Raw genomic sequence first — 12426 nt, 5'->3', positions numbered from 1 at the left:
ATTGGCGAATTTACAAATCATACAGTCACTAGTGTAGTGAGAGTAGTACAGTAGGCTAAGCACATGCCCTTGAGGTGCGCTTGTCTTGATTGTCAGCAAGGAGGAGAAATTATTTCCGATCCAGACTGACTGTGGTCTTCTCATGAAGTGGCTAAGGTTCAAACTCAATCAAGCACAAGAGCCAGAACTTCGTAAGATGTAGCATCTTCAGAGGAGAGTTAAGTAAGTACCTGTTCTATGGCTTCGCCTTCTATGCTGCCCACAATCTTCAATCCATGTTTGTTTTTCAGGTGTCTGTTCAGCTCCCATTTGGTACCATAAACAAAACTGCAGACCGGACACTTTACACCACCTTATAAGAGAGAGTAAATTAATTTTCTTTCAAAAAAATCTTCTAATACTCTAGCTACCTTTGAAACTCCAAAATGTCATTAACCAGTTTTGTGCACCCTGACTTCAATGATCGGTGACTTTCAATATTACATTCAGAATGACTGAGAATTAAATGCTAATTTAACGTGAAAAACTCTGAAAATTAAGACCATAAGATATAAGAGCAGAATTAGGCCTTTCGGCTCATTGAGTGTGCTCTGTCGTTCCATCATGTCCGATTTATTATCCCTCTTAACCCCATTCTCTTGACTTCTCCCCATAACCTTTGACTAATCAAGAACTTATTAACCTCCACCTTAAATATATCCAATAACTTGGAAGTCCCTTTATCCTGAGGCTGTGCCCCCAGTCTTAGATTCACCTACTATGGGGAACATCCTCCCCACATCCACTCTATTCAGGCCTTTCAATATTTGATAGGTTTCAATGAGATCCCCCTCATTCTTCTAAATTCCAACTAGTACAAGCCCAGAGCAATGAAATGCTTCCCATACATTAACCCTTTCGATCCTGGAATCATTCTCGTGAACCTCCTCTGGACCCTCTCCAATGCCTTCACATCTTTTCTTCAATAAGGGGTCCAACACTGCTCACTCCTAGTGTGATCTGAGCAATCTCTAATAAAGCCTCAACATTACATCCTTGCTTTTATATTCTTGTCCTCTTGGAATGAATGCCAACATTGTATTTGCCTACCTTTCCACTGACTCAACTTGCAAGTTAACCTTTGGGAATCCTGCACGTGGTCCCCCTAGTCTCTTTGCACCTCTGATTTTTTGACATTCCCGTTTAGAATTTAGAATTAACTGTAAGAGTTGATAGCATTTAAGAAACCCTCTGATTGCTCTTTTTGGCACCTTGGGTGAAGTAGAGATGTACTTGAGTCCAACTAAACGTTGAACATTATCTTTTGCCTCTCTCTTGGCTGGACGGTTAGTTCTTCTTAGGTGGAGAGATGCTGCCCCACCCACTCATGCTCAATGGCTTAGTGATATTATGTCCTGCTTAGACCTTGAAAAGATTCATTATTTACTTCTTAATTCGGACGTAAAGTTTCATAAGGTGTGGGGTCCTTTTCTTGAATACTTTCATAACTCCTCATTAGATTAAGCTTATCCTTTTTTTTGTACTACAATCCCTTACTTTCAGCTTTTTTTCCTGTAAATTTTACGTTTTTTTGTTGTGAATTACATTATAGTTTTGATAGTCGGCATTATATTTTCTTTTTTTAAATATATTTACAGCTCTGTGGGGTTGAATGCTCCGATTAATTTTTCTTTTATACATAGAAATGGTTGGCCTGGGGTTTTATAGTGGGAGGTTGGGGAGGACACTAATTTTATATGATATTGTTTTGGTTGCTTTTTCCTTATTGTTATGAATTATATATTGGACACGTTTGTTTTGCACTGTATAAATTTTGTTGATGGTTTTTTTCTGTTGCTGTATTGTAGAAATGCATAAAAAATTAACAAAAATAAAGAAGAAACAATATGTTGCTGTTTATATAACGTTTAACCAGATTCTGCAGGAATTCAGGGTTCACAGCTGGAAATAATTTCCCATTTCAACTGCCTTGCATTTCCATTCATATTCAGCACTTCAATTGTTCCTTGGAAGTGGGTAGAGTAGACACTCACATTGGAAGGACAGCTTGATAATACTTTATAGAAGACTTGTGAAGATGGAGATACGACACAACATAGGAATCAAAGAAGTGAAAATCTTGCTGGTTGTCATTACTTTTTGCAAATTATTTATTTTGTTTGACTTTAACATTTTTGATCCCAGGTTTGGAGTGGTATCAGCAGTTAATTCTGAATAACTATTTTATATGAAATTGAGAGATCAGATCAATAATACCATACATATGACTCTCAAAAAATAGTGAAGGGCAATGCTTTTTTTTTCTGCCAGTGATTTAACTATTCTTTAAATAATAATTTTGTTCAAAGTTAACCCTGGAGTGTGGAACTGAGCTATATATAGGTTAAACCAAGCAAGGACAGCAGATTTATTTCCCCAAAAGTATATGATAAGCTTTCAGATAAATTTAATAGCTTCATAAGGTCATGTACAAGTGGAAGGCTAGCTTGCCTTTTGAGCCTGTTTTGCACTTATAAAGCGCTGCAATATTTCTGGCTGCAGATTTGAGGTTTAAATGTTCAGAACATAAATATAAATGTCTTCTGCCTATATAATGTCACCTCTCTCTGGCACCATCTTAAAGGAAAACAGCTCTCTATGAACAGTAATACATATGCATGTTGTTCATTAACTACAGATCAGTATTCAAGATCTCCTGCAGTCTTTTCGCCAAGCTCCAAGTCCTGGACTCTTAGCTCGCTTTATAACTGGATCCTTAACTTGCTGATCATCAGATCTCAGTCAATACTTCAATGATCATCAATTTAGCTGCATACTTAGCTCCCTGCTCTACTCTCTTTATGCCATACCTGTATATAAATTCACCGATGACACCACTGTTGTTGGCCAAGTTAGTGTATATGAGTCAAATAGGGCACCTGGTTGAGTGGTGCCATTTGCACAACATGAACAAAACCAAGGAGTTAGTCACTGACTTCAGAAAGGGGGAGCAGGGAGACCACATGGTCGTTCTCTTTGGTGGGTCAGTGGTGGAGACACTCTAACTCCTGAGTGTCAACATCTTGGATGACCTGTTCTGGGCTCAGAACGTTGATGCAATCATGCTGTAGGTTCAGAAAGCATGTTGGTGCCTCTACGTTCTTAGCATCTTAAGGGGATTTGGCATTGTGAATTTTCAATGAGATAATCTGTCATTATTCCAAAGTTCTAGAGAATTCAGGTTAAAACTATACAAGCTCTCCTCATATGCCAAAGCTGCCATCCCTGGAACCAGTCAAGGAATCTTTATTGTATTCCTTCAATGGCTCACATATTACTAGGGCATTGGAGGAATAATATGGTGGAAGAATTCCCACATCACTGCTGATGAGAAGTTTAGACCAGTGAGAAGGAAGGGCTGGCAAAGCATTCCCAGGTCAGGATGTTGTGATATGGACAGTAACTGGAGGTAGTGGTGCTCCCGTGAGTCTGCTGCTCTTGCACTTCTTGGTGATAAGTCATGGTTCTGGGGAGTGTTAACGGGTTAGCCATGGCAAATAACTGCGCTGCATTTTGCAAGTGCTGCTCATTGCAGCCAGTGTGCACAGCAGGTGGAGGGAATAAATGTTTAGAGTCATAAATGGGGTACTAATCAAGTGGGCTGTTCTGTCCTCCTTGACTGGTGTCGGAGCTGCACTCATCAAGCAAGAAGGAAGTATTCCCAAAAAAACTATGACTAGTGCCTTTCAGATGATGGAAAGGATTTTGGGTGAGTCACGGTAGTTATGTACTGTAGCTGATCTAGTGATGCACCTCTTTGATGGTAAGCCAGGTGATCTTAAAGGCAGCAGACTTGGCAGCTTTTCATTTCTAAGGAACTAAGATATCAGTTCCAAAGAATGAAGTCATTCCTTGAGATATGTTCCTTTTCACTGAGCTCATCAGATTGAATACAGAGCAGTTTTTGTTACAGTTGATATTTATAACAATCCTCCAAGCCAATTAGTCAGTCTGCATTTTTGAGCAGTGTTCAACGCGCTACTGGGTGACATATTACTGTTAAATTCAGCCACCTCCCAATAAGTCAGCTTTCTTTAACTGGAATGCAAACTTCTCAGAGTTAAAGCTGCTGATAGGTGGAAAGGTAACATATTCAACAGTAAAACTGTAAAATTACACAAAATACAGAGATAGGGGTGAAGCCAAATGAAAAATTTTAAAATTTCAGACTAAAACATTCTGAAAGTGTGCAAAATAAAGAGGAAATGTTGCTATTTCAGGCTAATGAACAATCATCAGAAACATCGTGGGAAAGTTCAGAACTAGGAACAGTATTGCTGTTTATTATATGCATTGAGGGTGACAGGTATGATTAGTAAGTTTAAAAAACATGAAAATTGGCAACTTGGTTTATTACTGTCACATGTATCAGATGATAAGAGGCCTAGGTAGAGTGGAGATCCAGCACCTTTTCCCATGGTAGAACTGGCTAATATGAAAGAGTCCTGATGAAGGGTCTTGGCCTGAAACGTCAACTGTACTCTTTTCTATAGATGCTGCCAGGCCTACTGAGTTCCTCCAGCATTTTGTGTGTGTTGTGTTAATATGAGAGGGTATAATTTTAAGGTGAATGGGGCTATGTTTGAGGGAGTTTTTTTTAAAACACAAAGAGTGGTAAGTTCATGGAACACACTGCCATGGCTGGTGGTTGGGACACTTAAGAGATTCTTGGATAGGTACATGAACAACAGAGAAATGGAGTGCTATGTGGGAGTGAGAGAGAGGTTACCTTGATCTTGGAGTAGGTTAAAAGGTTGGCACAGCACTGTGGGCCGAAGAGTCGATACTGTGTTCTTTAAACTTATAAGACACACTAAAAAAGAGTTCCGAGAAAGTGAATGACTTTTGGACTGTAAATATAACTTGCCTTCAGCAACAATGAAATAAATGTTCTTGACATTGTTGATTGAGGGAGGAAACAGAACAAAGAACTGGGAGAAATTGCTATCTGGAAATTAATATTTTAAACCTTAAGTATATTTTTTTCTTCCTCTTGACTACATGTTCTACATCTCTTGTCAACCATTCTACCTTCTCTCTACCATCCTTTGCCTTCTTCAATTGGACAAACCAAACCAAGGCCCCATGAAAATGCTATGTATCAGCATATAGGAGAGCGACTGAAAATCTGGCTGAGTGGTGCCACAACAACCTCTCACTCAATGTCAGCTCTACCAAGAGCTGATTATTGACTTCAGGAGGAGGAAATCTGAGGTCCATGAGCCAGTCCTCATCAGGGTACCAAAGGTGGAGAGGATCAGCAACTTTAAATTCCCCAGTGTTATCATTTCAGAGGAACTTTCCTGGGCCCAGTACGTAAATGCAATTATGAAGTACCTCTACTTCCTTAGAAATTTGTGAAGATTCGCATGCCAGCTAATACTTCAACAAACTTCTATAGATGTGTGGTAGACAGTATATTGACTGGCTGCATCACCCCCTGATATGGAAGCACCAATGCCCTTGAACAGAAAATCCTACAAAAAGTAGTGGATTTGACCCAATCCATCATAGATAAAGCCCTCCCCTCCACTGTGCACATCTACAAGAAACATTGTCACAGGAAAGTAGCATTCATCATCAGGGACCCCAGCACCCAGGTCATGCTCCCTTCTTGCCGCTGTCATTAGGAAGACGGTGCAGGAGTCTCAAGACTCACACTACCAGGTTCAGGAATGGTTATTATCCCTCAACCTTTGGACTGTTGAACCAGTGGGGATAAATTCACTTGTTGCATCACTGAACTATTCCCATGAACCTATGGACTCACTTTCAAAGACTCTTCATCTCATGTTCTCAATACTTAATGTCTATTTATTTATTTATTATTTTTACTTTCTCTTTTGCCTTTGCACAGTTTGTTGTCTTTTGCACACTGGTTGTTTGACTGCCCTCTTGGGTGTGGTCCTTCATGATACTTGGATTTACTGAGTATGCCCACAAGAAAACAAATCTCAGGTTTGTATATGGTGACACATATTTACTTCGATAATAAATTTACTTTAAATATTTAATTTTTAAACATGCCCACTGCACATTTTCCAAGTATATCCTTTCCCAATTAATGCTCCTAAATTCCTGCCCAATCGCATCATAATTCACCGTCCCCCCAATTAATTAGTTTTCTATATTGTCTCCCAAATGTCACACACTAAGAGATCCATCCCTTGATTTCATTCATTGTTTTGTACTCAATCCACTAGTACTCTCTTCTCAGTCGACCTGTCTGCGTAATGTGTCAGGACTTCTTCCTGGACATACCTAATAAATTCTGCCGCCCTAAAACTTCTGCAGTAAGGAGGTGCCAAACAATACTAGGTAAGTCCAAGTTACCCATAACAATAACCCTGGTATTTCTGCACTTTCCGGAAATTTGTTACTACTCGGGATTCTATAGAACACTCCCAAAAGTGTGTGTTCCCTTCTTGTTTCTGACTTCCATCCACACCCACTCAGTAGATGATGCCTCCACAACGTTCTCTCTTTCTGTAGTTGTGATACTACTGCTGATTTGCAATGCCACTCCGCTACCTCTTTCATCTCTCTCCTTGTCATTTTGAAATATCTAGAGCCAGAGGCATCCAGCAGCCACCCTCCCCTTGTGACAGCCAGAATGGCCAGAATGTTGTAGTTCCATGTACTGATCCATGCTCTAAGTTCATCATCTTGTTCCTGAGACTTCTTGCATTAAAATAAGACACATTTCAACCCATCCAACTGAGTGCAAATATGCTCTCCCCACTGCCTATCCGTCCCCACAGACTCTCTACATGTGTCTACATGTTGCATCTACCTGTACACCATCTACTCCATCCTCCAACCTATCAGTCCAGTTCCTAACCTAGGTCAACCTACTTTAAAACCTGCCCAACAACTCTAGCAAACCTGCCTACAAGGATATTGGTTCCCTTCGAGTTGAGGTGTAACCCATCCTTTTTGTACAGGTCATACTTTCCCTAGAAGAGCCCCAATGATCCACAAATCTTAAACGCTGCCCCGTTGCACCAATTCTTCATCTGCCATATCATCCTATTCTTACCCTCACTGGTGCTTGGCACGTGCATCACCCTTGAGATGCCACACCTGAGGCACGCATTTTAGCGTCCTACCTAACGCCCTATATTCACACTTCAGGACCTCATCTCCTTTCCTACCTATGTCGTTGGTAAGAATATGTATCACAATTTCTGGCTGCTCATCTCCGCTCTTCAGAATGCTGTAGTCCTGATCCAAGATGTCCCTGATGCTAGCACCTGACATGCAATATATCATCATGTGGAGTATTTTTCATTTCCAAAGAATCTCCTGTCTGTACCCTAACAACTGAATCTCCCATCATCATCACTCTCCTCTTCTTGCCCTCTTCCCATCTGAACTGTAGTTGCTGCAGCTTTCCCTGGTAGGTTGTCCCCTGGACCAGTATCCAAGGTGGTACTACTTGTGATTGAGGAAAACGGCCACAGGAGTTCTCTGCACTGTCTGCCTATTCTCTTTCCCTCTCCTGACAGTCACCCAGCTACCTGTCTCCTGCAATGCAAGTGTAACTGCCTCCCTGTAGCTCCTATCTCTCAACTGATTATTCTCCCAAACGAGGCACGGGTCACCCAGCTCCAGTTCTCTAACATGATCTGTAGGGAGTTGCACCCAGATGCAGTTCTTGCAGCTGTAGCAATCAAAAAGACTGGAGGTTGCCCAAATCTCCCAGAAGAGGAGCACACCACTGCTCTGGGATCCATTCTCACAACTCAAGCTAGGCACTGATAAAGAAAGAAACAGAAAACTGACAAACCTCAACCAAGCCTCCACCTCTCTTGCCAAAGCACCTTGAGCCAAAACCTCAGTTCCCACTCTAACTCTGTCCTCTCTCACACTACCAGGTGCTAGTGTCAAGCCTCACACAAAAACCTCTCCTTTTTATTGGTTTAACCTCTTTTTATTGGCCCTTGACAAGTGCCTAATAACCCAAGGGATGTTAGACTCTGCAGAAAGTCCTGACAGGTCCACTTGCTTTTTAAATCTGATGTTACTAATCACAAGTTACGGTAAGGTAACATATGAATAAAAGCCAATCCACAGAAACAGGATATTCAACCAGTGTCAACAAGACCTGGAAGACAACCAGAATGGATAGAAGTACAAAATCTGACCAGGGATTCTTGAATGCCAGGAAGGAAGATTTGTGTTGCAACTTTATAAAATTCTGGTTAGGCCACATCTGGAGTATTGCATACCATTCTGGTTGTCCCGCTATAGGAAGGGTGTTGAGTGTTGAGGCTTTGGAGAGGGTGCAGAACGGGTTCACCAGGATGCCGCCTGGTTTAGAGGGCATGTGCTATCATGAGAGGCTGGATAAACTTGTGGTGTTTTCTTTGGCATGTCGGAGGCGGAGGGGAGACCTAATAGGTTTATGAGAGGCATAGATAGAGTGGACAGAGAGTATCTGTTTCCCAGGGATGAAATGTCCAATAATAGAGGGCATTAATTGTAGTTGAGAGGGGGCGTAGGCTCAAGTGGGGTGCGAGGGGTAAATCTTTTCTCGGAGAGCCGTGGATGATTGGAATGTGCTGCCTGGTATGGTGGTAGAGGCAAATACATTAGAGGCTTTTAGGAGATGTTTAGATAGGTACATGGATATAAGGAAGATGGAGGGATATGGACATGGTGTAGGTAGGAGGGATTAGTGTTTGGGTGTTTCTGATTTTTGTTTTCAGTTGGTTTGGCACAGCACTGTGGGCCAAATGGCTTGTTGCTGTGCTGTGATCTTATGTTCTGTGTAAAAGCGAGCAAGAAGTGGCATGCTGAAACAAGATCATGAAATGCCAAAGAAAAATTGCTTGGGTCAGGCTGCATTTGTGCAAAGAGAAATAGAGTTAACATTTCAGGTCAAAGAACCTTCACTGATAATGTCGCATGGAAAATTAAATCACAACGTAAAAATATTACAGTGATCAATGTTTCTTTAAGCAACATGCAGTATTTCAAACTCTAGATACCTTGTTGCGCCACACTCTCCTGAGCTAGCACACCAGTCCCAGCATTGACATATTCATCATTGGGGTGTTTCTTGTGGTAATGTCTCTTCAGTGACCCAGCCATGTTACAGGAGTAGTGGCAGAGAGCACATCGGAAAGGCTGAAGTAAATAAGGAAAACGTTACCAGTAAAATCTACTCCAGCAGCAAATAGAAGCAACAGTTACACCAGACCACTGAGATCACATAATTATTTGTATCAACAATTGGTAAAATAACAACAGAATTGATATTAGCAGAACACCAACAGTAAAGGAAGCAGGAAGGACTAGCTCAACAACAGATAACACCTACATGAACAACTGAAACAATTAAACATCTTTTAATAACATGAAAGGGCGGCAATCTTTGTATCAATGGCAGGGACAGGTACAACACCTGCATTTTCAATAGACAATAGACAATAGGTGCAGGAGTAGACCATTCGGCCCTTCGAGCCTGCACCCCCATTCTGAGATCATGGCTGATCACCTACTATCAATACCCGGTTCCTGCCTTGTTCCCATAACCCTTGATTCCCCTATCCATAAGATACCTATCTAGCTCCTTCTTGAAAGCATCCAGAGAATGGCCTCCACTGCCTTCTGAGGCAGCGCGTTCCACACCTCCATAACTCTCTGGGAGAAGAAGTTCCTCCTCAACTCTGTCCTAAATGACCTACCCCTTATTCTTAAACCATGTCCTCTGGTACTGGACTGTCCCAGCATCTGGAACATATTTCCTGCCTCTGTCTTGTCCAATCCCTTAATAATCTTGTATGTCTCAATCAGATCCCCCCTCAATCTCCTTAATTCCAGCGTGTACAAGCCCAGTCTCTCTAACCTCTCTGCGTAAGACAGTCCGGACATCCCAGGAATTAACCTAGTGAACCTACGCTGCATCTCCTCCACAGCCAGGATGTCCTTCCTTAACCCTGGAGACCAAAACTGCACACAATACTCCAGGTGTGGTCTCACCAGGGCCCTGTACAAATGCAAAAGGATTTCCTTGCTCTTGTACTCCATTCCCTTTGTAATAAAGGCCAACATTCCATTAGCCTTCTTCACTGCCTGCTGCACTTGCTCATTCACCTTCAGAGACTGATGAACAAGTACTCCTAGATCTCTTTGTATTCCTCCCTTACCTAACTCCACACCGTTCAGATAATCTGCCTTCCTGTTCTTGCTCCCAAAGTGAATAACCTCACACTTATTCACATTAAACGCCATCTGCCAAGTTTCTGCCCACTCACCCAGCCTATCCAAGTCACCTTGAATTCTCCTAACATCCTCATCACATGTCCCACTGCCATCCAGCTTAGTATCATCAGCAAACTTGCTGATGTTATTCACAATGCCTTCCTCTAAATCATTGATGTAAATCGTAAACAGCTGTGGTCCCAATACCGAGCCCTGTGGCACCCCACTAGTCACCACTTGCCATTCCGAGAAACACCCATTCACTGCTACCCTTTGCTTTCTATCTGCCAACCAGTTTTCTATCCATGTCAATATCCTCTCCCCAATGCCATGAGCTCTGATTTTACCCACCAATCTCCTATGTGGTACCTTATCAAATGCCTTCTGAAAGTCAAGGTACACCACATCCACTGGATCTCCCGTGTCCATCTTTCTGGTTACATCCTCGCAAAACTCCAATAGATTAGTCAAGCATGATTTGCCCTTGGTAAATCCATGCTGGCTCGGCCCAATCCTATCACTGCTATCAAGGTATGCCGCTATTTCATCTTTAATAATGGACTCTAGCATTTTCCCCACTACTGATGTTAGGCTAACACGGCGATAGTTCTCTGTTTTCTCCCTCCCTCCTTTCTTAAAAAGTGGGATAACATTAGCCATTCGCTAATCCTCAGGAACTGATCCTGAATCTAAGGAACAGTGGAAAATGATTACCAATGCATCCACAATTTCCAGAGCCACCTCCTTTAGTACCCTAGGATGCAGACCATCTGGACCTGGGGATTTGTTAGCCTTCAGTCCCATCAGTCTACTCATCACCGTTTCCTTCCTAATGTTAATCTGTTTCAGTTCCTCTGTTACCCTATGTCCTTGGCCCATCCATACATCTGGGAGATTGCTTGTGTCTTCCCTAGTGAAGACAGATCCAAGGTACTTATTAAATTCGTCTGCCATTTCTCTGTTTCCCATAACAATTTCTCCCAATTCATTCTTCAAGGGCCCAACATTGTTCTTAACTATCCTCCTTCTCTTTACATACCTAAAAAATCTTTTGCTATCCTCCTTTATATTCCTAGCTAGCTTGCGTTCATACCTCATTTTTTCTCCCCATATTGCCTTTTTAGTTAAGTTCTGTTGCTCCTTAAAAATTTCCCAATCATCCGTCTTCCCACTCACCTTAGCTCTATTATACTTCTTTTTTAATGCTATGCTATCTCTGACTTCCTTTGTCAACCACTGTGGCCACTTTCTCCCTTTTGAATCCTTCCTTCTCCGGGGGATGAACTGATTTTGCACCTTGTGCATTATTCCCGAGAATACCTGCCATTGCTGTTCCACTGTCTTTTCTGCTAGGATATCCGACCAGTCAACTTTGGCCAGCTCCTCCCTCATGGCTCCATAGTCTCCTTTGTTCAACTGTAATACTGACACTTCTGATCTGCCCTTATCCCTCTCAACTTGCAGATAAAAACTTATCATATTATGGTCAGTACCTCCTAATGGCTCCTTTACTTCAAGATCACTTATCAAATCCTGTTCATTGCACAAATCCTGTTCATTTCAAACTCAACAGAACCAGCACTGGGCTCATAGCAGCAGCTGATCTGTAAGAGGTGGCAGCAACATCTACTGCAACAGTGAAGGCAGTAACTGTTGCAATTTCTCGAGGCTGAGGATGACTTGCTTTCACTTTGAGAGACAGTACAGAAGCAGACCCCTGAGCTCATTGAACCTATGCACACTTACACTAACCCTATGTTAATCCCATTTTTAAATTCTCCTCACATCCATAGAGTCAATTATCCATCACCTTATGAGTACAAGATGCTTGTGCACGACTCCTTTGAAGGTGGAATGATCATTCCCATACCAGCCACCATCTGGTCTTGATGGAGAGGGTCCTCGTCAAATGACAAGGAAGTCTAAGGCAACTGCAGACTAAACTCTGCACATGCTCCTTCTCCACATCATCATTCTCAATGCCCCAATCTTCAGTATGGCAGGCAATTTGCACACACTGAGTTCTTACAAAGAACAATATCATCATCACCTTATAAATAAATTATACGAGTGAGATATACATATTGACCATAACAAGGGGAAGAGCATCACTGCTCTTTTTGGAAGAGCCGAAGCATTAGTTTACACTGCTTCATGAGAGCAAAGAGCTCATGAATT

At 41.9% G+C, this 12426-nt stretch overlaps 1 protein-coding gene across 3 annotated transcripts in view; it reads right to left on the bottom strand.

Moving 5' to 3' along the window:
- The window catches only part of zfat (zinc finger and AT hook domain containing), a 157153-nt gene that overhangs the window by 25868 nt on the left and 118859 nt on the right, over positions 1-12426 (bottom strand). For all 3 annotated transcript variants that reach the window (XM_072259626.1, XM_072259614.1, XM_072259620.1), the window contains exons 12-13: positions 9033-9171; positions 231-352 (exon numbers count right to left, since the gene is read on the bottom strand). In XM_072259626.1, coding sequence (XP_072115727.1) covers positions 231-352; positions 9033-9171 — 261 coding nt within the window. The remainder of the gene's footprint in view (positions 1-230; positions 353-9032; positions 9172-12426) is intronic.

The sequence above is a fragment of the Mobula birostris genome, chromosome 1, assembly GCF_030028105.1.
Source record: "Mobula birostris isolate sMobBir1 chromosome 1, sMobBir1.hap1, whole genome shotgun sequence".
NCBI lineage: Eukaryota > Metazoa > Chordata > Chondrichthyes > Myliobatiformes > Myliobatidae > Mobula > Mobula birostris.
Note: the sequence above shows the minus strand (reverse complement) of the source record. Positions and strands in the feature narration are given on the sequence as shown.